The sequence below is a fragment of the Sesamum indicum genome, linkage group LG2, assembly GCF_026168435.1.
Source record: "Sesamum indicum cultivar Baizhima isolate 11 linkage group LG2, ASM2616843v1, whole genome shotgun sequence".
In the NCBI taxonomy this organism is placed as follows: domain Eukaryota; kingdom Viridiplantae; phylum Streptophyta; class Magnoliopsida; order Lamiales; family Pedaliaceae; genus Sesamum; species Sesamum indicum.
The window spans coordinates 3469668-3496589 of NC_142658.1; the positions used below are offsets into that span (position 1 = coordinate 3469668).

The 26922-nt window shown below is 32.8% G+C and overlaps 2 protein-coding genes and 3 long non-coding RNA genes across 5 annotated transcripts; 2 read left to right on the forward strand and 3 right to left on the reverse strand.

Annotated features, from left to right (window-relative positions):
* Positions 1 to 5217: 5217 nt before the first annotated feature.
* LOC148789112 (uncharacterized) lies at positions 5218 to 6267 on the reverse strand. Its single transcript, XR_016062812.1, has 2 exons — positions 6177 to 6267; positions 5218 to 5464 (listed from the first exon to the last, which is right to left on the reverse strand). It is a non-coding gene; the product is annotated as an uncharacterized LOC148789112 (long non-coding RNA).
* Positions 6268 to 8385: 2118 nt separating this feature from the next.
* LOC148789113 (uncharacterized) lies at positions 8386 to 9364 on the reverse strand. The gene is made up of 2 exons (XR_016062997.1): positions 9284 to 9364; positions 8386 to 8649 (listed from the first exon to the last, which is right to left on the reverse strand). It is a non-coding gene; the product is annotated as an uncharacterized LOC148789113 (long non-coding RNA).
* A 4756-nt stretch (positions 9365 to 14120) lies between these two features.
* On the forward strand, positions 14121 to 20572 carry LOC105178457 (DHHC-type zinc finger family protein). Its single transcript, XM_011101928.3, has 10 exons — positions 14121 to 14621; positions 15545 to 15658; positions 15749 to 15869; positions 16129 to 16334; positions 17117 to 17185; positions 17426 to 17497; positions 17661 to 17789; positions 18106 to 18186; positions 18269 to 18475; positions 19478 to 20572. Exons 1-10 carry the CDS (start codon positions 14577 to 14579, stop codon positions 20390 to 20392), a joined length of 1959 nt encoding a protein of 652 aa, XP_011100230.1. The 5' UTR covers positions 14121 to 14576; the 3' UTR covers positions 20393 to 20572.
* LOC148789114 (uncharacterized) lies at positions 18421 to 19601 on the reverse strand. The gene is made up of 3 exons (XR_016064071.1): positions 19461 to 19601; positions 19051 to 19368; positions 18421 to 18523 (listed from the first exon to the last, which is right to left on the reverse strand). It is a non-coding gene; the product is annotated as an uncharacterized LOC148789114 (long non-coding RNA).
* Positions 20573 to 21780: 1208 nt separating the features above from the next.
* Positions 21781 to 26637, forward strand: LOC105178447 (MLO-like protein 9). Its single transcript, XM_088877606.1, has 15 exons — positions 21781 to 21927; positions 22100 to 22157; positions 22263 to 22507; positions 22664 to 22780; positions 23100 to 23157; positions 23244 to 23332; positions 23474 to 23548; positions 24403 to 24491; positions 24601 to 24650; positions 24738 to 24778; positions 24858 to 25031; positions 25120 to 25155; positions 25251 to 25318; positions 25622 to 25682; positions 26069 to 26637. Exons 1-15 carry the CDS (start codon positions 21799 to 21801, stop codon positions 26396 to 26398), a joined length of 1620 nt encoding a protein of 539 aa, XP_088733732.1. The 5' UTR covers positions 21781 to 21798; the 3' UTR covers positions 26399 to 26637.
* The last annotated feature ends 285 nt before the right edge of the window (positions 26638 to 26922 follow it).

Sequence of the window (26922 nt, forward strand, 5' to 3'; positions counted from 1 at the left end):
TTTCCAATATATTTGAGCGTTACGACGTATTTGACCAAAAGTTTCCTTCAACAGAAGATATGTCGAGAATGGCTAAAAATGATATACACACTCACATGTATCACTCAATTAGACAAAAATTCCCCTAATCTTAGCTTTTTGCAGGCTGCAGGACATGTTTGTGGAGTACAATTTGCAGCTTCCATGAAAATCTCTTGTTTGCAATATTTTGTGTTGATCTCATTCTCACCTGCACAAAATTAATAAAAAAATTAGTATTTATGTTTATTAAGAAAACATTTACTGCAATATTAGTAATAAAATATTAAGTGCCAATCTCTATTTTCTTCCTCTTATCTAAATTTAATTAAAAAAAAGAACTTTAGTTTTCATCATATATTATCATATTATAGGAAAAAATACAAGCAACCCCCTTGAGATATTGTAAATGAGCAACTTACCCCCTTATGAAAAAATAAATAGTAATTTACCTCCCTGTATTTTTCAAAATACAACAATTTACCCCCCCTATGATTTTTAAAATGAAGCAATTTCATTTTATAAAGTATAAGGGGATAAATTGCTACATTTTTTTATAGGGGGGTAATGTGCTCATTTTCAATATCACAGGGGATAAATTGTTGTTCACCCTCATATTATATTTTCTTTAAAAATTTGTGAATTTGAAGCTTTTAATTTGGATTTGCGGGATATCTATATCTGTTATTAAAGTTGACCAACACCGACACATTGATAGACTTCGACTTCATACATAGTTATGTGGTCTCAATTTCGCCAACTAAGCTAGATATTATTTACTTATACATAGCTAGGTTTAATAAAGTTAATATAATCTTTTTCAGATAAAGGTAAGTTTTATTAAATTTAAAATCAGATGTTAAAAAATGAAGCATCCATCTACATACATCCGAGCAATCCTCCATAATCTATATACAAACCAGTTGTTCACAATGATGGCGGGAGATTTCTACTAATTCATCGTCCGCCAAATTAAAGCTTAAAAGATAATTTACTATACGTACGGCAACAATGTGTCACGACGGCCAGTGAAATAAAAAAGGGTTCGAAAATTCTACGAGTATTTATTCTTAGATACTCTTTTTTCCGTTGTTCCCATTTGTTTTATCAATATTCAATATATAAATGTAGATGTCTTGATTTCAAGTCCCACTTGCGGAAATATATGAATATTAATAATCGATACCGTATAATTTTTGCATTCTAAACACACATAATCTGTACATTAGAAGTTTATCGAATTTGATTACCGACTTTTACTCTCGTACTCGACAATAGCAAATGATGTAGCAAATTTTGTTCGAACTATAAATTGTACGAAAAAAAGAAAGAAAAACAAAAAAATGAGATAGTTCAAGACTTATATTTATTCTGGTTACATTTTCCGTTTATTTGAGCGTCGTTAATATATCTGACCAAAAGTTTTCTTCAGATATGAGGTGTGTCGAGAATGACTAACAACGATATAAACACTCGCACGTATCACTGAATTGACAATACGCAGATAAAAAATCTCCTAATTTGAGCTTTTTGCAGGCTTGGGGACATGTTTGTCGATCGCAATTTGCAGCTTCCATGAAAATTTCTTGTTTGCAGAATTTTGCCTTGCTCTCATTTTCACCTGCAACGCTATTAATAAAATTTAGTATGTAATATTAATAAAAAAATATTAAGTGCTGATCTCAATTTTTTTTTCAATATCACTAATGATATATATCTTAATACTTTTGGTTTTCTCTAAAAACTTATTAGTGACAAGAACTTTTTGATAAACATTTAATTTTTAAATTTTTAGGTGTTTTGATATTTAATTAGTATTATTTTATGAATACATATAATTTATTTAAATATATTTAAATAAAATAATAATTTAATTTAGGTAGTATTATATAATTTTATAATTAATTTTATTTATATTTATGTAAATATTTAAATTTGAAGAGTGAATTTGTATTGCGTTTTTAAATATAAAATTTTAGTTTAAAAAAGTTTATATACTTTTTTAGGTACTTTTATATTTAAATTTATATATTTCATAAATAAATATATTCAAATAAAATAATAATATAAATTAATTAATTAAAATATATTTAAATATGAAGGAAAGGGGCAAAATGAATATTATACACTCAAAGTATGCCGAAAAATGGAAAAAAATAAAGCCCACTAGCACAATAAGCAAGTGTCAGACACTCTCCGTTAGTTTTTAGTGCCTATAAAATTAACACGGTGGGATTTCACAAAAACACAGGGGAGTGTTATGTAATTTACGCTTTTTACTTTAAGTACTTTCATTCTCTTTTCTTATAACCAATACCGACACGTTGATAGGATTTGACCCTATGATCATGTAGTCATGAGGTCTCAACTTCGCCAACTAAATTAGATTATATTAATCTTTAAGTACTTTTATCTATACGTCGGGGGTATTAAGGTAAATTATAATTAAATTTGCAAGAGAAGATGAAGAAATGGATATAAAAAATCACCTTTGCATAGCAGAACTAAAAATAGAAGAACAAGAAGCCTGATTGAGCTCTTCATACTTTGATTGGTCTCTCTGTACAACTTCTGAAAATATGTAAAACTGCACATAATATATATAGGAAGAAGTTGATTTAATATATTGGTAAGCATTTAAGAATCAATTACAATAATATTATAGATTTTCTAATCATTGAAAAATTTATATTATTTGAAGCAAATATAATTACAGATTTTCTAAGGAAAAAAATAAAAATAAAAATAGAATATACTTAATTTTCATTAATATATAATCTTATTCCAAAGAAAGTTAATATAATTATTTTTCAGGTAAATGTAATTTTTATTAAATTTAAGATTGATGTTAAAAATTTAAGATGGGCTCCCGTTGCAATCACAAAATAATCATATTCATATAAATTGTAATTATAAAATATTGCAAAAGAAATTAAAAATATGATCTTTTAAGTCATTCTTAACTTTCTACGATACAAATTGGAGAAAATGAAATTATTTTGACTAAGAAAAATAAAATAAACTAGTTTCAAACACTCGGAATGATCGCCTCATCAAATAAGTTTTTCTTTGTGGCAGAAAAAAAAATGCCAAACACAGCCTTAGCCAAGCCAGTCATGGCTCGCGGCTCGGCTCGGCTGGTGCATGGCCGAGGGCCACCTTAGTGCCGCGCAGGCGCTGACTGTGTGCCTGTTGGCGCGCGGTTAGCATACAATCTTCACTCCCATTGGCTCGAGACCCGTGCCAAATTGGTGCATGGCCGAGGGCCACCTTAATGTCGTGCAGGCGCTGACTGTGTGTCTATTGGAGCGTGATTAGCGCACAATCATCGCTCCCATTGGCTCGAGACCCGTGCGAAGTTGGTGCATGGTCAGCACTGACTCAGCCTCCTCTCTCCAGCAAAGGCGAACGTTTTCGGACGAGATCGCGGGCCAAATTCCAAGGACAATGTATTTTTCGACAAAAATTTAAAAATTCATATCTCATTCATTTTAAATCTGTTTTCGATGATTCACACACTGTTTTGAACCTCTTTTCAAGCTCTACAAGATAGCACAAAAATATTTTGATAAAAACCATAGAAGCAGGTTCGATTGTTTGGTTGAAAAATAAATTTAAAATTAGAGTTTGATTTTACTCACAAACAACTCATCAAATTTTCAATACATTTGACATATTTAAATTACACCCCCCCTATTTATTATTATATTTTATGACGTTTAGATATATATGTTCTTATAATTGCAAACTTTTATAAATTTTTTTGATGTTGATGGACTATAATTCTTTTATGAAAAAAGTAATTTATTTAAAAAAAATTGATTTGACTTTCACATATTTGAAATGTTAATAGAATATAATTTTAATCATGACTAAATAATCTGTGCATAGCACGGGTCATACGCTGGTTCCCTAATAAATGAAAGAGTCCTTAATTAAATAATTAATCAAGTTCTTTTAAAAAAAATTCAATCATTTGCAATTCGATTTCCAGAAATCTAATTTTTCCAATTTGGAATAAAATTCCAATAAATGTTTCTGACATATATATATATATATATATGATTTGCCTTTTTACTAACAAGATATCCTTCTCAAAAAAAAAAAAAAAATATCATACTAGGCTAGGCCTTATGGACAAAAATTTCTCATTTATATATAAAACATCAAGACCCAATTTTTTGTTATCTAGAAATGCACAGTATCCGATGTTCTAATCAGAAATAAAAAATTAATATTTTTAATCCTGTAACTATATATGGTTAAAATATTTGATCTTATAATTTCTTAAATTTTGAACAGTGTCCTGTAATTTGTACCCCTTTATATCTAGTTTAATTTTTGACGCATTTAGTTTACGGCCTATTCTCATATTTGGCCCTTTTTTTTAGTAATTTACATTCGACGAAATTTGGTTCCCTTCATGGTCGTCTAATCGCGGATAATGTTCTAGTAGCATTTGAGTTGAACCATTTTCTTAAACATAAAAATTGGAGTAGTTGGTCATGAAGCTAGGAAAGTATAACATAAATAAAACTTACGATAGGATCGAGCGGAAAATCCAGAACCGCATTATGTTAAAACTTGGCTTTCATCACTCATTTGTATCTTTCGTCGTGTTATAGTTTCGTTCTCCTTTATGTTAAAATGGGCCTTCTTGTTATTTGGTATAATTACGAATATCCCCTCTCGTTATTTGGAAAATTACTAATATACCCCTAATGTTTGTTATTATGTCCAATCTTGAAAGAAATTGGTGCTATTTATCCTTAATATAATTTTAGCTTAATTGCCTATCATTTGATAACTTAATGGTTTCGTTTCAGTCGGTAAAAATTTTAAATTAAGAACATTGATACTTTTAAATTGGGTGAACAACAATTTATCCTTATATCATATTGAAAATGAGCACATTACCTCTCAATGAAAAACTTACAGCAATTTATTCCCCTATACTTTTTAAAATGAAACAATTTATCTCCTTATACAGGAAGGTAAATTGCTTCATTTTAAAAATCATATGTGATAAATTGTTGTATTTTAAAAAATATAAGGAGGTAAATCGCTATATATTTTTTCATAAAGGGGTAATTTGCTCATTTACGATATCACAAGAGAGTTGCTTGCATTTTTTCCCTTTTAAAATAGAACACATAAAATGATATAATTTCTAAACACGGAGAAAATTTCAATCCTCGATTATTTTAAAATACAATCTTAAACTTATTTAAGGTATATAGCGACGTAAAAGTTCACCATCACATATACGAGCGCTCCTAACTACATCGATAAACACAATTACAAATATCGCTCTCAATACAGTAACCTTGTATATCACTTCCTTTAACACTCTTCTTGCATTCTTGAGCACATAGATCATTAGTACACACTGCACTTGGCAACGTAATTTGTTGTCTGCAAACTCTGGCCTTACTTTGATTCTCAGCTGCAACAAAATATTACAACATAAACTTTTAAAGAATGAGGCATGTCTTAAACAAGACATGGAAAACAAAAAAGAAAAAATAAATTAAATTCACACCCGTTAGTTTTTAATAAAATTATATAAGTATGCTCACAGTGAATCGGGATATCAATGTAATTGTCTTAAGGGTGTAGTGAGTTTTGTCCCTAAGGGGGTGCTAGTGTAAATCAAGATTACAAATTTACAGTGTGTGCTTGTAATTTTACAAAGTGTATGGATTTTTTTTTTTTGTGTAATTAGACTTAACCTTATGAAATGACAGCGTAATTTATCGAAAAAGAATCAATTTCAGAGAAGTGTTGTGAGATGAACTCATTGAAATTGCAATTAAAACACTAAAGGGTAACTTTCGTTGATACTCCCAAATGTTAAGATTAATTGCACAAACATCCCTGACCTTTTGTAAAATACACTATTTGAAGTTATATATATATATATATATATATATATATATATATAGCTCTGTTTCGAGGATAAAATTTTGCGAATGACATTACTCGAGGTAAATTACATCGACACTCCTCAGGGGATGTACGTGTAAAATTATAAAAAATAAAAAATATTTATGTAATTAAATTTAATATTAGGAGGTGTCGATGTTATTATACGACCAAAGAAACAAGAATTCATGAGCTATAACTGACTGAAAGAAGAGGAAGAAATAAACACTAACCTCTGCAAAATAGAACTAAGAATAGAAGAAGGGCAAGGCGAAGTGAGCTGTTCATTCTTTGATGAGGAATCTCTTTATAATTTTTATGGAGATTTAAATTGCAATATAATTAGTGAAGTCGATGGACATTTTATAGGGAAAAAAACAGTTAGTCAATGTTTCATTATTTTCTAAATTAAATTACAGATTTTTCAAATCTTATATGTTATTAATGAATCCAATTTCTGATTTTGAATGTTATTTATTGCCAAGAACCAATTCTATAGAATTAATTTTGCAATCACTGTAAAAAGAATTGATTATTCTCTACACTATAAATTCTTACGGCTTTAAAATAATTTTAAATCAATATTATATATACAATCATACAAAATTGATGCAAAATTTAAATTTTGACAATGATTAATCAACATTTTACTTGGTTTTACTTATGCCCAAAATAATTGTCCTAGTTTTTAATTAGCTCTAATAAATGTTTCGATCTTGCTTGCGGAAACAATGGCTAATAGTTGTTGCTCATGTCGCCGTAGTTGATCAGTATCTGTCACGATTTTTTATTATTAATTATAATAATTAACCATAATAAAAAGTCGTATTTTTGCTAATGAGTCGAGATTTTTTTTTTTAAAAAAAAACATATATCTCACTCTTTCTAAAAAGATAACATGCAATTTATAAGCAACATTGATATGGAAGAAAATCAAATAGCCTAAAATTGGAAAATTCATCATTCAAATAGTCATCATCATTAAAAAGAGCAATGATTCTTGGCAATCAAACATTAATCAAGATAGGCTTTAATAAGGAAATTATACCACTACCCTCCATGAAGGGCTATAAATGATTGGAGCCAAGTTAAATATATTAATGTCCAAATTTATTTGAATTATTATAAATAATTTGGTTATTGCTATAATCGAATTCGAACGAGTTTTAATTTAACTAAATATGAGTAATTTGATGTTTTAAGTATGTTTGTACTAATTCAATAGAATACGAGTCGAGTTTGAAAGGTTAATGAACAAAAAAATTTGTTCAAGTTTGATTTGTTAAGTTTAACAAATCAAATTCAAGAGAATTTTTATCGATCGAATTTTAATCAAATAGTTTAATTTAATTTTCAACGTAGTCATTTGTAATGCAATGCGAAGGGACAATGGGCGAGATAGGCAAAAGCCAATTCATTGGTATTTGCTTCTTTTGTTGGCAAGCAAGGATTTAAATTGCCTTCATCTTCAATCTTTAATTCCATATACGATAATATTTGATTTTATCCATCAATCAATATTTTATTTTATAAAAAAATATAAAATTAATGAAAAAAATATATTGCACATGTCTATATATAATTGGCAATTAATTTGCATGCTTACACATACTTTTGAATATTATATTTATTTTTGTTTCTTGCTTATGGTTTAAAATATTTATGTCTGATATTGTGTAAAAATTAACCAATACAATTAATAGGGGAATATCAAGTAAATTGATGTGTACCAAAGTTTAATACAAGTGACATGTCCTCCCTATCGTCCCATGATTAGGCTTGCTGATAGGACTTTTTTTTTTTCTCGGATCTTGCCACATTAGTTTGATTTTGATAAAATATTCTTGTTACCTTTTATTATTGGGTCAGCAGGACCTAGTCTTGATGGGCTGACAGGTGGAGCCCAATCTTTGATTTGGACTAAAAAATCCTGAATAGTGCAAGTGTCGAACTGCTAGATTCGAAAACAATATTGTTGTTAGAGTCCTCATTTGACATGACTTCTTGTGAGTTTCTTGGCAGATTAAGTAGGTTTTCTCTTCTTTATTACTTTGGTCACCTTCTTCTCCGCTTTCTTTTCACTTAGCCATTGTATTTTTTTCCAAGTTCCCTCCTATCTTGTAGAGTTTCAGAGCTTTGCTTGTTTTTCTTTTTCCCTCTCGGGTAAAGCTTTTTCCGTTCCACATTTCTTTGAAATATGCGGTCAGGTAGTATAGACAAGAAAGCTATAAAGGAAGTCATGGTTAATTTCGTAGGGTCCTCCTCCTCAAAGACCATTCTAGCCCTTTCTGACACCATGACAGGGACGAGAGTGATAGAGGCGAGGAGTAGCTTAAGTAACCTTTTCGGCTACAAAACATGACCTCTATTTATAAAGGAATTTAGAGCAGCATCCGACATATATTGATAAAAATCTACAGACCAATTTCATCGGCACGTATGAGTAATAATATATAGATGTTATAGCATTACATCTTTTAAGTGCAATCATAGGCATAAGAAATAATAATTGTGTAGTTGCTTATTTTGAAATAGAGTATGGCTAGCAAGGATAGACGCAATTACATTTCCCATTCGCAGTACATTGACCTTTTGCATTATTTCCTTGCACCTTTATGCACACTTTACCGCATATCTCCTGAGTACATTTTGCGCCTTGGAAGGTAAGTTCCAGCGTGCAAGTTTTCGCCTTACTTTCATCCTCACCTGCCATCAAATTAACATAACATCAATATTTGCATTCATCTTATATATCCTTACACTTGTTTAATAAAACAACGACAACGACAAAAATGAAAAATTATAGCTATTTTTTCTTAAGTTTGACATAATTATGAGTACTCCTGCTGTTCCGAAAGTTATAAATACACACGTCGAATGGAGAATAATTATATAGACCCTAAATGGTGAGGTGGGAATTACTGTTTTATCCGTGATGTTTGTTTAATAAATGTTTGAAAGAATATATAAGAAAACGTCCAGGGTAGGTAAAGTAAATAATCGATCGGCATATTGGTCCGTAAAAATATTTTAAAAAATTATGAGAAATATATAAAATTATAATTCATAATCGAAAATGGTATTTTGAATAATTTACCACAAAAGTTGGATAAAAATCTAACCGGGAGAGCTCATTGTTAGATGGATGTTGAACTCTGGGGGATACTCGTAATTTTTCAAATAACGAGAAGATATTGGTAATTATACCATACCTCATGGAAGGTGGTTGTAATTTACTCAAAAAAAACTCAAATTTTAGTATAGAATTCATTTAAATAAATAAAAATATTCAACTTAAATATGCATGTATACAAACAAATAAAAATTGAATGAGTAAAACCTGTACAAAGTAAAACCAAACACAGAAGAACAACAACAGAAAGTGAGGTCTTCATGTTGTGTGAGTCTCTGTCAGCCTCTTGACAAGATTTATGTTGCATGCAAATAGGCAGAGTTTGATATAATTTATAGCTGGGAAAAAGTGACATTCATTGTCCATTTTCTTCTTACAGAATCTGTATTGTCTTAATTATATATAATTGCGGATCAGTCATTGATTTTATGTTTATTATGAAAATATAATTGCATAAATGATATTTGATTTTCATTTATTGAAATGTTTTCCATAAAAATTAATATAGCAAAATACTAGAAATGTTATTCTAATGTGAACGTCATTTTGGGCAAGTGAATAGGTCTACGTAGTAATGGTGTCTTCGCCTACAAGAAGACTGATATATTATGAATAAATTCAATGTAATGGATTTCGAGTTCCACCTGATTTTATCTGCTTTTTGTACGTTTATCATAATTTATTTTATTGTTATTTGTTATATTGATATATTGATTGACTCGTTTTGTTGTTCAGTTTATTGAATATTGATGTAAGCATATAGATGTGCACGCTTAGGAGGCCCCGGCCCAAAAGAGCAGGTGCACTTGGGACGGCTAACCCCAGACTTAAACATACCAGCCCAGGAGACTAAAAAGCCCGAGGAGAAGGACAGAGGCCCATGACACCCCCCCTATCCGAACCCAAAGTTGTAGCCCAGCAAGGTTTGCAGTCCAAAAAGCCCATGCATGTGGCAGCTCCCTCTCTCACATAGCGTCCAATTGACCCACTAGTCAGCTGCCACGTCGGATCACGTCAGCCCTAGGAAGAAAAAGTAAGTAAGGAAAGACCCCCTAGTAACTAGAATTCCCTAATGGCTATGACTCGCTGTAGGTGAGGGTCTCCCTAAACTGAAGGAGACTCTTGTTATACACATCCAAGCATGGGTAAGGATAATCTAACCCTTATCCAGCTATCCAACCCTTCTTCACAAAAATCTAGGAGTGGAATAGCCCTTCAGCGGATGAGGACATTCCCTTATATGTACAAGTTTGGTCCCCCAGATAGGGGACTGTTCCCTGACTCTCTAAGCATCCTTTCAAGATTTCAAGCATTCTCTCATGAATTCTTACACTCTTCTTGAATTTCTGTCATCATATCTCGATTTATAAGTACATTTATTTACTTTTTTGTTTTATTTCATTTTGAATCCAACACTGATTTGGGCGTCGAAATGCTAACGTGTTTTTTTGTAAAGTCCCCCTTTCAAGACCCACACACGTTTCGGCCCAAGTCTTCAGCAATTATCCAATTCCATTGGACCCATACTATTTTCTCACTTATCACATGCAATTACTATTTCTATGAAAATGAATAAATAGGGTCTTCGAGAGTGAATGCACATAGAAAAATTCCACTAAATATTTTCAATTAATTAGATTATCATAAATCTCATGTAATCCATTTGCAAATAAATTATCCTAAAAGAATCAAAAAATAAAAATAAAAAAGAAAAATTTAACAAACTACATAAATCTGATTTTCACATTAGGATCAATTTATATATAGAACCATATGCGATACGAATTTGAGACATTCTACTTTATCATATATATATATATATAATAATAAAGGGTAAATTATATTAATACTTTCTAAATTTTGATCTAATTATATGAACAATTTTTGGTTTTTATAAAATTATAGGTACGTCTTTTGGGTGGTATTAGTACAATGTACCAAGGTGTTGTTTGTGTAAAATTTGCACGTGTCTTAGGTACGATTTAATTGATTTTTAAATGTAAAATATTATTTTACATTTAAATATATATGATATAATATATAATATGTATAATAATATATATTTTTATGAAAAAAAATAAAATTCAATCCTGTCCCCGCCATCACCGCCTCCCTCCCCCGCCATAATAAATATTTCTTCTGATTTACTCTTCAAAACAGTGTGGAATAAAATCAGGTGACATTGCAACTCGAAGAGTTGGTACAATGGTGTAAGGTCTTATTGTATTAATATATGTGGGGTCGATATATTTAGTGGGAAGTTCTGTATTCAAATTTCATCATATGCAAAACTCTTCCAAACCAGCTAATAAATTTTAATGACGAGAAGTGATTAGTCTCGAGTTCAATAGACTTAGAGACACCAAGTGCCGAAAACCAAAAAAGAAAACAAGTGACATTGCCAAATGAAGCAGCAAATAACTTCTCAAGCAACCAAACTGCTAATAAAAGCATACATACAAAAACAACAAAAAATTGAAAGCAAAAGACTGTTGTCAGCTGTGGTATTTTATGACATTCAGCAACCACAGATCTCTCCATGCCCAGGGGATTTGGACAGATACATATGACAGTTTATAGTAGTATGTAAATTGTCGATACAATTCTAATGCATTTTTGTTATTTAAAAAATTATTCGTACGGCTTTAATATGTGATGTAATTATATAATTTTTGGATGGTAAGGTGAAAATGTCAACGTACTCCTATAATGCACGAATACTTTGAAAAATTACCTGATGCAGCGTCGGATATGTATCTCGAACACAGCTCGGACACGTCTTGGACATGGCATCCGTGTGTCTGAAAATATAAAATAAATATAAAAAAAAGAACATGGCACGGACGCACGTGTTGGCGTGTCCTACATACTTTGGATACGTTTAGTGTTTTTTTTATAATTTTAAAAAAATTTGGGCTGTATTTTCTCTAAAAAAAGAAAGAAATTTGAGCTTGATTAAAAAATAAAAAGAATTAGTTCACTGCTCTCAAATTAAAAATTTTGGGATAAAATTATTAAAAATTCAAAAGATGATCGTGATGATTTAACTAATTTGAGTATTAGAAATTTTTTATTATGTAATTTGTAAAAAATAAAGTGATTATGTATATTTTTAAAGCCACATTTGATTAAAAATTACAAATATAAGACATGCTTATTTTTTAATTTATCTTGATATTTTTTATATTTCATATTTTAATTTTATGAGAGATTGAGATGTAATAATATATATTATATATATTCGTGTTACTATCATGTCATGTCCTAATTTTTTATATTTTTTATGTAGCCATGTCCGTATCGTATTGTACCGCATTCTTATCACTGTGTCCGTGTCATGTATTATAGACTTATCCTCACTAATGAAAAAAAAAACATATAAAAAGATATGATGTTTATTATAAAAAATATATATATAAAAATCCGATATTGGACGGATGTTATTATTAAACTATATATATACTAAAAAATATGTAAAATTGTAATCTATGGTCCAAAAGAATATTTTAAGCAATTGAATACAAAATTTAAATTACACCCTATGGAAAGTCAATAAAATTGGTCAAGTATTGGGCGGTAAATTATTATTAGGGGTATCAGTAATATAATCTCAAGCAATAAAAATTAATCGAACCTCATAAAAGCTCGACGTAATTTACCCTAATAATTTAAAGAAAAAAGATTGTAGGTGAAGCACTAAATCAAGGGGTCCATCCATGTTAATGCAAGATCATAAAAGGAGATTAAAATAATTGTTGTATAGAAGCATTTTCCAAGCAACATAGTGTTTTGGACAAGTATCTTCAACTACAAATAGTTTATTACAAGGGGCAGCTCATTAGGTCAAAGTTTGTTTTTGTTATAAAATGCAATGTTTGATATAAGAAACTACACCCCACATGCCTACAATTATTGCCCTCAACTTCAATTAAATATGTACATACATATATAGTAAAGTTAGTATCCTCATTGCCAATTTATTGAAATGAAAAAAATGCAAGCAATCCCTTGTAATATTACAAATGAGCAAATTATCTCTTTATGAAAAAATATATAGCGATTTTGTATTTTTTAAAATACAACAATTTACACCCCTATGATTTTTAAAATGAAGCAATTTACCTTCTTGTATCATTTTAAAAGGTACAGGGAGGGGGAGGGTAAATTGCTATTTACCCTTTATTAAATATTGCAGTGCAACAAAAAATAATATTAATAATAAAATATTAAATAATAATTTCAAAATTATCATTAATATCTATATATGTATATATTAAGTGACAATAATTTTATGGTTATGTAATTTTTGAAAATTTATTAGTCACAGTAATTGTGTACATCTACGGTGACTGTTTAGTGAGAATACAAATATAATGACAATCGATGCGTCAAAATTTAACACTACAGAACTTATTATTATGACAAAATTTAATCCATATAAATATAATGGAGACAAAAAAAAAAAAAAGTAACTAAGTTGGCATTTTCTATGGAGTAATGATTGGATTATGATGTTTTTTGAATCCAAATTATGATGATTATTTCCTTGTAAAAATGGTTAACTTTTTGCATATTCATTTTTTAACTTTTATTTTAATTAAAAAGATATATAGAAGTGATGGGATATTCTACCAAACAAATAAGTACATTTTTGAAGTGCAATAAAGCTTAGTGTTAGTAAATATGCTAACTAATTGAGGTGTTTTTTAATTGATTGTTGACAAAAAATGTGTTGTTCTCAAAACAAGTTTCTTTGAGTAATCATTTGCCTTCTTAATCTTTTAATTTATTATTTTATTTTCTTTTTTTATTGCAAAATTTAATTTAAAATTATTGATGCATTTCAAAGAATTTAAATGTATTAATTAATGAATTAAAATGACTAAATAAATGAACTTTTTAGATTACTTTTATGCTTTTGTTAATTCAAAGAAAATATTTTTCTAACATTGAAAGAAATTTATACCCCCCACCCCACACCCCCCCCCCCCCCCAAGGAGGAAGAAAACAAAAAGAAAACCCTGTAAAAGGGTCTAGTTGAAGTCCAATAACAGAAAAAGAGTGGATAAAAGGAGCTGTGGTGAAAAACACAAATGATGAAAATATATTACTCCAAACTGCAGTCAGGATTACTAGAACATTAAAATACAAGACACCCTTTTCCTTTTTTCGATTTTCTTCTGCTTTAAGATGGCTCATTAATCGATAAATCCAAGTGCTGGAGCCCTAGATTTTGGAAAAACAAGTAAATGGGTTGTCTAAAAATGGGTTCTTGGCATCTGGGTCAGTATTAAAATCTTGGGGGGGCTGTTGCAGTTTGTGGGTTAAGTGATTTTTCAAGAAATATAGTGAAAAATTTAAGGACGGGATGATTTCCTCAACTGTGCTCTGTAATGTCTGATATTTCATGATTTTTTTTCCTTTCTTTTTGTACTCCGGCATTGTTAAATGTTAGTTATTTCTAGTGAATGGTGTTGATTTTTGCTGTGTTTTTGAATCAATGGCTAGGCGTCATGGTTGGCAACTCCCTGCTCACTCCTTTCAGGTTTGATTATCTTCTTTTTCACCTATTCTTAAAATGTGGTTCGTTTAGAATTACTAAATGTAGGCATCTTGGCGGTGGTTTGACTCTTGAAATGTGGGTTCTTGTTCTTGACTTTTGTTGGGTAGTTCAAACTTGCTGCCTTATTGTTTTGTGGTGTTGTTAATGTCTACCGTTTGTACTTTGTGATTGTTACTGTTAATTTTAGTTGTTGGCTTGGCTGTAGTTACCAAATTATGAATGTTGTTAATCTAAACAAGAGAAAGCAAGTACGGAATTCAAACATGTTTTAGATAAATGCCTGTTGGAGTAAATGGGGTAGGTAATTTTCGACATACTTTAGATAACTGCAACTGGTTTATACAAGGAAATTTGTGTTGAAATCAAGTCAACTTAATCGTAAACGGATACTTTTGTTTTTTGTACGCGCACACCATACCTGCAGAAGTAATATTTTCAAGAAGATCCTCAAAGTTTTGGGTCACTGGCTACACTCTATATTGTTTCTCACCCATGCTTGTACAGCTTTGAAGCTTTCTACTAATTCTTTGGGTTGTCAAGTAGATAGATTTCTGAATCACGCATGGGGTTGTGCTTTGGTTTTGGACACTATAGTCAGTTGCTTTAATCTTAGTGAGCTATTTAAGTATGAAAATTGAGATAATATAAATTAATAGATGCATTATTCCAGTCCATTGCAGTTGCAGTTTAACCCCAATAGCATATCTTCAACTCTTTCACAAGTCTGGAAATTCCCTATTAAATTCTTCTAAATGTGGTAATTTATTGTCTTTGTTACATATAGGTTATGTTGTAGAAATTACAAAATCGTGTTCACTATTTACAATTTGCTTACCCTTTGGGATCATTCTATCTAATTGTCTTTTGGTGTTTTGGTTATTCTCAACTACTTCTTCCCCTTGCAGGTGGTAGCTATAACAGTCTTTTTCCTATTATCTGTTGCTTTCTATGCGTTTTTTGCTCCTTTTCTTGGAAAGGACATCTATGAGTACATAGCCACTGGCATTTATTCCTTCCTGGTAAGTCTAATTTGAGCTCATTCTTCAGGTTGTTTCTTTGCAAACTCAAAATGTTTTCTGCTTCTTATCATGTCTAGTTATTACCTTCAGGCACTCTCTGTATTTATCCTTTATGCGAGATGCACAGCTATTGATCCTGCTGATCCTGGAATTCTCATTGAACCTGACAAGACATCAGCTTATGGATCACATGTTGGGACAGAGTTGCCTGGTAAGCGATTTTTAGTACACAGAAGATACTAAGTAAACAATATCCTTGAAAATATTGATCCACCATTTGAAAAGAACATAATGGAACGAAAGCATGGATATATGGCAAGGCCATTTGAGCGTAATAAAACCACTCGTTTATGCCTTCACTTTTGTCTTAAGTTTTGCTGAGTCTACCTCGTTGCATTTGGTCTCTTCTCAATGACCGGATTATAACGCTATACCCAGCTCTTTCTTGATGGCTGAATGGTCTTGATTAGGTAATTTATCCACAACTGAAGAGCCAACCAAAGTAGGATTGAGGAATGGTGGGAAATCTTACAGGCATGACACAGGTTGCTGTTCGAAAGTTGGAGGTTGCCTTTGTGGTTTTCTTGTGAAGGAGGACTGCCGCAAGGATGAAGATCATCTGCAGGAACAAAATGCTGAGGAGGATGCTTTGTTCTGCACATTGTGCAATGCTGAGGTATAGCACTTCTATCTATTCCAAAGGGGATAAGTGATTGAAAATTTAGGAACAACAGATGTATTTTATATCTTAATTTGCAGGAGTTTCTTTGCAGAAATTTTGATTGGTTCACTATTTCTTTGTTTGAAACCTGTAGAATGAGAGAAATTAAAATAGAACTGCTTCTGTAAAGCTAGATGAGATGATAATGGAATCATTGTCATACTTTCTTATATCTGAAGTGGGAAGTATTTTGTAACATACTTCAGAGGGTTCTAAGATTGTAGATGTTGCTAGAGGAGCCCGGTTGCAAGGGTGGGGAGTGATTGTCCTGTATGCATTCATCGGTGTGTCTATCTTTTCTACTTGGGTCCTGCATGAAGAAGTTCACATTATTTCCTACCCTAACTCTTAATGTGGCAAGACATGAGAAAGGATGGGAGAAGTCGAGTATTTATCTAACATTTCCATGCTTGGGTGCCTTCTCAATTGCCGCTATTGCTGCTAAGGTCCTATGTGCAAATATATTGTTGTTCTCATGGAATCGTACCTTGTGCAGTAGAAAAACGAATATCTGATTCCTCAGGGATCCCATTGTGTTGCTGCCCACTAATTTATCTTTTGTTTAAAAGAATCAAGAAACTAAGGCAAGAAAAAATTAAACATAGAATGTGATACAAACGTTTCCCTCTCCCATTCTCCATTTATTTGATTCTCCCTATCCCTTCCACCAGTTGTAAACCAATTGCTTATTTAGTCAAAATGATCATCTTACATTTACTAGCCTTTCTCCCTCTAAGGTGCGCAAGTTCAGCAAACATTGCAGAAGTTGTGACAAATGTGTTGATGGGTTTGATCATCATTGCCGGGTGAGTTTTTTCTTCGGCTAGAGAACAAAAGTTTTAAATAATGGATCAGTAATCGTGTGCTTAATCAGGATTACATTAGTTGAGTTATCAAAGTGATATTCCTCATATTAAAGATCTATCTTTTTTCTATGACTAGTAGTATTTCTTTTGCTTTGTATTTCGTAACAGCAAACATCTCTTGTGCCAAACAAGGCTTGATGACTTTCATGTAATCCTAATTTGGTATTTTAATACTTGCAGTGGCTGAATAATTGTGTGGGCAGGAAAAACTACATCACATTTGTTTGCTTAATGGCTGCTAGCCTTCTCTGGGTAAGCTATATTGAGATGCTTGGTCAGTGAATCATTTTCTATTTATATTCTTTATCTCTTCCTCTGTTACTCCCCCTTCTTTCTCGCTAGTGATCTGGCTCTTATATCTACCAGATATATGTCTCTGTTTCTCTTCTAACAAACATGTGCATGTCTATGTCAGCTTGTATTTGAATGTACGGTGGGCATTGCTGTTCTTGTTCGCTGTTTTGTCGACAGAAAAGCGACTGAGAATGAAATTGTTGACAGGCTAGGAGATGGATTTTCTCGCCCACCATTTGCTACTGTGGTGGTATATTATATTACTTTTTGCTCATAATTATGTGATTTATAATATATATGCATGGGCTTCTAACTTGAGTCCCTTTTGGAAGTCATTCAACAATAGCAATTAAAAAAAGATCCAAGTAACGATATACAGTAAACTTTTTACCAGCAGTGTTTTATTTATTTGCTTTGTGCCAAGACAGGTTGTGTATGGTTTTCTAGACTATGATGGTTTAGTTTCACATCTATTGGAACTTCTTTCCATACTGGAAAAATATTTCAAGCCAAGTGGAAACTGTTTCTGTAATATTCAATTGATATGTATTTTTTATCTGTTTCAGGCCCTGTGTACAGCCGTTTCTTTTCTTGCAACTGTCCCTTTGGGAGAATTGTTCTTTTTCCATATCATTCTTATCCGAAAGGTGCATCCTTAGTCCATGTCAAGTGAAACGATAAATCGCTGCCAATTGTCATCATTACTCAATCTTTTTCTCCTTTCTGTAGGGCATCACAACTTATGAATATGTCGTTGCTATGAGGACCCAAAGCGAACCTCCTGGACCTTCCATAGAAGGAGGAGATCAACAAAGTTTGCCTTCTTCACCAACTAGTTCTGCTGTGACGGCCATTAGTGGAAGAAGCTCAGTCGGGATGGGCCTGCAATATAAAGGTGCTTGGTGTACTCCACCTAGGATATTCATGGATCATCAGGTATTCACGGCACTTCATCTCTTTTAAATGTGCTGATTTTTGACTCATCTGCGAAGAATTCTGGAGTTCAATTTAAAATCTGACTGAAGAAACAATTTGTATGGTATTGATCTCCAAGACATCATCTTCCTTTATACATTTATTTAAAAAAGACTAGGCCGAATAAGCATGCAACAGACCTTCTCAAACTGAAGATTCCTTTTCGATAGTAGTATCCAATGAATTTTTGTTTCGTTATTTAGTTGGAAATCGTCTGATCTGTTTGATCCTAGAATTTAATGTCAACAAACTCAGGCCCAGTTGATATCAAAAACAGTAAGATTTGGAATTAATATTCACACCATGTAAAATGACTAAAATCTGGGTGAATCTTGAACTCCAAGAATGCAGTTTTTTGGTTAAGATTTCTTCAGCCGATTGCACCGTTATTTATAATATTTGCTCAATGCAGTATGCTGCTTGCAATTTCCCTTTCTCTCATGTTTGCTTTCTGAAAAATTGTTTGGTTGTTAGAAAGCCATAAGAACTGTAGTACATGGGTAATAATGCTGATTATCTCGAGCTGAAACTCATACCGGTAAACAAGTTGTGCTTGCCTGTTCCCTTGTTCGTTGTCTTTGAGTGTCTCCAATTCTTTATGATGAGTCTAAGAGAGTGCTAATGATCGAATGCTTGATAACTATTGGAACTTTTCCATTGGTATTGCATATAAGGATAAGGCTTAGCAATCCACCTATGTTGACTACTCGTACATGCTGTTCTTGCCATGAGTTCAAAATGGGGTATCAATTATGTGGCTAACTGCTAGATACTATCATCTTCATACTCGTAAGTCGATTATGACGCTTTCACCCTAACGCCTGTTTGTTTGGTTGCCATCTCATCTTCGTTTACTGCGAATTAGAGGTTGAATGAAAAACTTTTGCCATCACATTACACAAATATGAATTTTGATTGCTCGCTGGTCTAGAAACTTTCTTATTACCTTTTGTTCTCTTTCAGGATGAAATTGTTCCTCACCTTGAGCCAGGGCGACTACCGTCAACGGTTGATCCGGATGCCGTACAACCTCACAAAGGGAAAAAAGTATCTCAACGTCCCATCAGAATCAGTGCCTGGAAGCTCGCAAAACTGGACTCCAACGAGGCGATTAAAGCGGGCGCAAAAGCCAGAGCTTCATCATCTGTTTTACGTCCTGTCGGTTCCAGACCTCACCATTACGACGCCGACCATTTATCGAGCACCACTATGAGCGGCAAAAGCAGTCCACTTAGCACAAGGCAAGGATACTACGAAACTAATTCCAGAGCTGGGACGTCAAGGCTATCACCAACCAAGAGCTCGTATCCCCCCAGTCGAGCTAGCCGGGACGACACCGACACGTGCGGACACAGTATCAGCAACTTGAGTAGCCCTCTTGCCATGAATCTCACTCCATCGCCCTTGGCACAGAGTTGTTCAACCAGAGACCATTTCAACCCAATATATCAATCATCAACCGTGCAGTCGCCATTATCAGCAAGAGCAGGCGACACAAGCGAAGCCCCAGTTGGCGACAACGTGGGACGAGCTCCAATGAGGAGAAACAACCCCGGCCTTACAGAAACAACAAAAGCATCAGTATATTGGGATCCAGAAGCCGGCCGTTTTGTCTCTGCTGCAACAAGAAACATAGGTTCTTCATCTGCAACAGAGCTAACATACACAGGGCAATCAATTTTCTTCGGAGGTCCCCTCGTGAACGAGCAGGTGAGTCGAGGGACAAGATCTGGAAGCTCGACAATGTCAGCCGGTCCACAGAGAAGTTCGACCACAAGTTATTATCAGCAGGGCAGATCGCAGCGTGGGGGTCAGCTTCCTGTATTTGTCCCCAGTGATTCCCAGCAGCAAAACCAATTTTCATCTCGGTTGGAATAACGTTTGATTTGAGCATTAGTTGTTTCTTGAGAGTAGAATTAGCTTTTTACAATGTTAATTTCCCATAATATGTTTACTTTTACATTTTTATTTTTATTTCTTCCTGTTAATTTTCTCCTTTAGCTTATTTTTCGGTACGTAATAATAGTTGCCGCCGTCCTGAGCCTGATTCCTAATGAATTTTTTTTTGGGTTAATTATACTTAGATCCCTTAAAAATATAAAAATGACACTTTTTATTTTGAAAAATCTTTTGAAACTGTACTTGCACCCTTTCTGAGCATTTTTTGTTAAACTCTATCCATTCCGTTAGATCGGGTGAAAAAATGTTAATTTATACCGAATGTTGAATGAGGCTTAAAATGAAAAGTTATGTATATATTTTATTTGTTAAGGTCAGCATTTTTAGTTAAAATCCTAACAAAAAAAGATTTAAAATCATAAATGCGGAGGGGGTGAGAGTCTAACTTCAAACTTTTTTAGAGAAAAATATATTTTTGTATTTTCAGAGGGGTTTAAGTGTAATTAATCCTTAATTTTAATTATCTCTTGAAATTATGTGTAGTATATAAATTGTTCCCGTCTTTTACAAAATCACAAGTGCTCCCTCAGGGGTTGCTGATGTAATTTATTTCAGAAATTGTGCCGCTAAATTTTTGCCTTTAAAAGAATATTAACATAAATTGTAATTATAACTTTAGAGTGTATAATTATAATTTTACGAATAATAGAGAATATAATTTATGGATCGATCCTTAATATATCTGTAATAATGTTTGTATCTCCACAAATTATCTATATATATAACATCTTACTAAGTGTTAACATTATAACAATATGTTTTAAATGTTAGTTTTGGGAAAAAAAATTGTAATACTATTTAATATATGTATTTAATGACAATTTGAATATTTCATTGCAAATATTATATCTTTGTCATGTCTTATCAAACAAGAGACATCGATCCAACTCCTCCGGATTTCTCGTATCGATGTGTTCCAAATATATTTAAGTCTTTAAATAATCGAATTTTTAGTTTTTTTTCTATAATTCTAATTGAAATAATCAATTTTTGTAAATATAAATATCTATTTTAAAAAAAATTGAATTACACATTTTGCCCATCATTTGACAATATTCCTACCAAGTACAAAAGTGTTGTCGACATGATTACCCGCAATGGCATACTTGTAATAAAAGCCCTCCCGGTTCAATTCCGTTACAGCACTTTCAACTACTCCCTTGAACCGGCCTTACACTTCTCTTTAAGAGACTCCCTATTTTGGGTACTAACCATAATATGACACTATCATACATAAAAATTTCTCTCAGAAAAAGAGATGACAATTTTTCTTACACATTGATACACAAATCTATATAAAAAAAATAATATTTTGAAAGAAAGATATGGCCGGAGGAGGAGGATCAGGTTCCAGAGAGCTCGACAGGACTCCAACATGGGCTGTCTCATTAGTGTGCGCCGTCATCATTCTTATCTCTATCATATTGGAAAAAACTCTTCACAAAGTGGGGGAGGTACGTATTTTCAGATCAGACCTCGATCTTCTTTTTTTAAGTATATCTGAAAATATGGTCGAGTTTTTGAGTTTTGAGTTGACCAAAATATTTGCATTTTACGAATGATCCATTTTTGTTTACTTGTGTTATAATACTATTGGTATAGTTATGAATGTTTTGTATCTTGTAGACTTTTCATAAGAGAAAGAAGATCTCATTGGTTGAAGCTCTCGAGAAAATTAAAGCTGGTAATAGCACTAATTTATCATCATTGAGTTGGAACATTCCATGAATACCAGCTATTACAATCTCATTTGTCCTTACAATGTACATCCTACTCTTAATTTGTTCAGAACTTATGATTCTGGGATTCATATCCTTACTTCTGACATTTGGACAAAACTACATCGCCAAGATCTGCATTCCCATAAGCGTTAGCAATACTATGTTGCCATGTGACTTTAAGGAACATGAATACGAGGACGAACACGGGGGAGGTCACCACGGGGGAGATCATGGGGAAGCCGGTCATCATCGCAGGCTCTTGTGGTACCATCATAGAGTGTTGATGGACAGCCCACCCGGAGGGTGTGGCCCGGTAAGAATTTTTGATCCCGAGTTATTACTAAGAGCATGCATGATCTACATATTTTGTTGGATGTTTGTCGCTGCAAAAACAACTAGTGTCGACATTGTTCAAGAATCGATCTTTCCTTTTTGATCCGACAATGATGTTTTTATTTCAATGTAATAGGGGAAAGTGCCTATGGTATCTCTACATGGTCTTCATCAGCTCCACATCTTCATATTCTTCTTGGCCGTGTTCCACGTCTTCTACGGCGCTGTAACGATGATGTTGGGGAGGCTAAAGGTAACACAAACGCCCCTAAAATAGGATTGTAAGGGGGTGTTGGTATAATTTTTAAAAATTAAGGGACTTCTCCTCCGTAATATTCCAGAAGAAAAGTGATTAATCACATAGCAGATGTGATACATGGGTTTGGTTCGATTAAATTTGAATTTTCCGACAACATAGATATATGTTTTGGACGGGACTCAGAATCCGTCCTAATTTGACATCCCTCTCAATATTTTTTTACTATAGTCATGAGGCAGGTGGCTAGCAAGGTCTTATCTTTTTTCTTAGTTATTAAGTAGGTTCTGTTTTGTTTTCCTACATGGTTGTCCAGATTCGAGGATGGAAAGAGTGGGAAAAGCAGATTGCGGAAGAGACCGCTGCATCTAATGGTATTGGATTCCGACAAGAAAAGAATTAAATATCCTTTGTCCATCAATGTTTGCATGTGTTACCTTCTTCTTACGTACACATGCAGATCCCTCCAGATTCAGGCTTACACACGAGACATCATTTGTGAGAAGCCATGCAAATGAATGGATGGAAAATCGTTTCATATTTTATCTTGTAAGGACAATTAATGACTAATTATTTTCTGCTACTTATTGTCTGAATATATATATATATATTTCTGCATGTAACCCTAATTTCTGGTTTCTATGGTTGGAATTTGAGTATTTGTACAACATATGTAACTATATATTTCAGGTGTGCTTTACACGACACATGTGGTATTCGGTCCAGAAACCTGACTACTTGACTTTGAGGCATGGATTTGTCTCGGTGAGTACTTGTTTTTAGTTCTATCTTACTAAGGAAATTTACGATTTATAGGGTGTTTGGTTAAGCTTATAAGCTTTATAAAATATTTTAGCTTAATTATATTTTTTTCTATAATTAATTAGTCATTTGGTATTTTTGCTCCGTTTGGAGTTGTACAATGGCCCTTCACCTCTTTTAATTTTGCGATTTCAAGAAAAATTGGTCAAAAGTTTTAGAGTGGGCCGAAAAGTGGCATTTGCCATGTCACACATTTTTTTAATCAGCCAATTGCCAAAAATCGAGATTAACTAGATTTTCATTATTTGGGTGCGATTTCAACACACTAGAACTCTTTTAAAGAAAATCCCCCCTCCCCTCTTCTCAAATGAGGAGGGGTATTTATACTACTCCAGGGATTGAAGTTATTGCCTATTCCTTTTACATGGCTAGAGTTAGTCTATCAAGGGCGTCTTCATAATTTGCTAAACTTATAACGGTTTTGGCAAGTTTGACCTTTGAACCTTCCTTTTGAGGCGATGTCTTTTTTTCATTTTATAGCTATGATTTTTCTTTCCATCAATGTGTTTTCTCAATCTCTAACCAGCACATGCCGATTTTCAGCCAACTTTAAAAAGTTTGGTCGAGTTTGTCCTAAAATTGTGAAATTAATTAGAAAATATGGAGGATTATTTTAACAAATTACAGGACTAAACAAATATTTCTTGTAAGATGTTGGAAAGTATTTGCTAACATTTTTAAAAACATAAATGTTTTAAATAAGTTTAGCTGAACGCAGTCTTTTTCGGACATCATGAAATTACACATCTTAATTTTTGTTTCTTAATAATGAACATATTATGTATATGTGAATGTAGGTCCATTTGTCTTCTGGAACCAAGTTCGACTTTCAAAAGTACATCAAGAGGTCATTGGAAGACGACTTCAAAGTGGTCGTGGGGATCCCGTATGATATTTGTTTTATACACTTTATGCTTTGGAAATGAATATATATAATTAATTGACATATGTCTAAAGAAGTACATGCATGTATGTTTTCTTGATGCTGGCTGCAGTCCATATTTATGGTTCGTTGCAGTTGTGTACCTGCTTCTGAACCTGAAAGGTACGTGGTCGTGGTCGTATACGTACCCAACATTATTTTAGGACGGTCTTTGTAATAACACTGTTCAGTTATGGTATGTTGTTTCAGGAGGGCTATTCATGTTTTACCTGTCAATAATGCCGCTAGTGGTAATAATAACATTGCTCACTCACCCTCTATTAATCTTGAAAAAACTCAAAACGTGCTAACTGTCCATGGTTCTAAAAGGTGATCTTAGCAGTGGGGACGAAGCTTCAGTCGATCATAGCTCAAATGGCTATCGAAATCCAAGAAAAACACGCGGTGGTTCAAGGCATTCCGCTTGTCCAAGTCTCTGACAGGCATTTCTGGTTCAGCAAACCCACCTTAGTTCTCTACATCATCCATATGACGCTCTTTCAGGTCAGATATCTACCTACATGCATGTTTATACGTTTTATTACACATGCATGAGTTCTTACAAGTTTTGGTTTGTCATTATTTCTCCCAGAACGCGTTCGAGATCACCTACTTCATGTGGATATGGGTAAATAATACCATAAATATATCTGTGATTATGTATGCAATTTTATTACATTATGTACTGTTGATAGGTTTATGAAAGAAGGGTGACTTTTGCAGTATGAATTTGGGCTGCATTCTTGCTTCCACAGCTACTTTAGTCTTGCTATTGTGAGAGTTGTGATTGGGTGAGTCTTCTTCATCATACATACATACATACATGCATGTTCCGGCATTCTCGTCCTTTAATTTTTCGGAAGATTGATCGTGAATATAAATGCAATTGCAATACACTTGTCGTGTAACGATCTATAATTCAAGAAGATTAGCCGATTAATCACATGATAAGCGTATTACGTATATCTGTTCTGTATTGGCCAAACCTGATTTTCGATAAGAATATTTTGTTTATTTTTATGGAATTTTACTTTGAATTAGAATTTATTGTCGCTGTTTTTTAAGTAGGATGAATTGGTTATTTTTTGTTGCAGGATAATTGTACAAATCCTATGCAGCTACATCACTCTTCCACTTTATGCACTTGTTACGCAGGTAAATTTTAATTTTTTGAAGTTTTAGTGTTCAAAGATATACATTTATGAAATTTTTCTCGAAACTATTTAAAATGAAATATTGTTAATTTTTATACATTTATTATAGATAAGCAACAAGTAAAAGTGTACATATATACACAATTATAATTCAATATAAAATAATGGATTATGTCGATAAAATAAGGTAAACATATACACCAATTGGAAAAAGAGGTAGAAAATAAATTACCAAATGCTCATTTTATTACATATTTTCAAAGGCACAAGCATTGTCTGAGTAAGAAATCAGACATGCATGATCATTGTGCACCATTCTATTACAATTGCAGGATGTTTGTCTTAACATAACATATTTCTGGTTTATAATCGAAAATTTGTGGACAGATGGGATCGCACATGAAGAAGTCAATATTCGATGAGCAAACATCCAAGGCATTAATGAACTGGCATAACAAAATAAAGAAGAAAACAGTTCCTATGGGTGGTGCTGTTGCTGCCGGCGTTGTTGCACCGCGAGTAAAGAAGCTTGGAGGAGATGGAAGCGAGGGAGGCTCACCGGAGCTCTCCCCACATGCGCATGAAGCCGGTCAGGCCAGCATCCAAATGATCGATAGCAGAAGCCCACCGTCCCAAACTGAGACGGCCAACATCACCGCTCAAGTAGACATCCCTCCCGAAGAAGGAAATCCTAAGGACTTGCTAACAGGTCCCTGAAAATTTTGGACAAAAAAAAAAAAAAACAAAACTTCATTTATATATATCCCATTCATCACAACTTTCTTGAAATTTTGGAAATGTTTGGACATTCTTGAAAGGCATGCGTTTCTCTTTTGCATGCATATGAGAAGTATACATTCTTCTGAAATTTCAAATGTTTTGAGATCTAGTTATTAGTATCCACTGTGGAAAAAGTAGTGTAACAATCAGAAATTATGAATGTCACACAAAATGTTTGTTTTTTTTTTTTCTCTTGTTTGCCTCTTTTTGTAGTGGTTTTCTAGCAGAACATGATCATAAGTATGCGTCTAAATTTGGACATTTGATCCCGCACAATAGGTCTGTTATACTTTTAGTTTCATAATTTACGGGGCCTAGCATTTTTAATCCCATAGTGTAAATACTGTAGCATATTTGGCCCTATAGGATAAAATTGTAACATATTTAGTATCATAGGGTAAAAAAAATGACAAATTTGGTCCCTTAATTTACGAGTTTAGCATATTTAGTCCTATAGGGAC

What these genes read in the sequence shown, in the direction of transcription:
- LOC105178447 (XM_088877606.1), top strand. Translation starts at nt 21,799, where the DNA reads ATGGCCGGAGGAGGAGGATCAGGTTCCAGAGAGCTCGACAGGACTCCA. An exon ending in CTCTTCACAAAGTGGGGGAG is followed by an intron (nt 21,928 to 22,099) that starts GTACGTATTTTC and finishes TGTATCTTGTAG; the next exon opens with ACTTTTCATAAGAGAAAGAA. An exon ending in TGATGTTGGGGAGGCTAAAG is followed by an intron (nt 22,781 to 23,099) that starts GTAACACAAACG and finishes ATGGTTGTCCAG; the next exon opens with ATTCGAGGATGGAAAGAGTG.
- LOC105178457 (XM_011101928.3), top strand. Translation starts at nt 14,577, where the DNA reads ATGGCTAGGCGTCATGGTTGGCAACTCCCTGCTCACTCCTTTCAG. An exon ending in TGGCTGCTAGCCTTCTCTGG is followed by an intron (nt 17,498 to 17,660) that starts GTAAGCTATATT and finishes TGTCTATGTCAG; the next exon opens with CTTGTATTTGAATGTACGGT. An exon ending in ATATCATTCTTATCCGAAAG is followed by an intron (nt 18,187 to 18,268) that starts GTGCATCCTTAG and finishes TCCTTTCTGTAG; the next exon opens with GGCATCACAACTTATGAATA.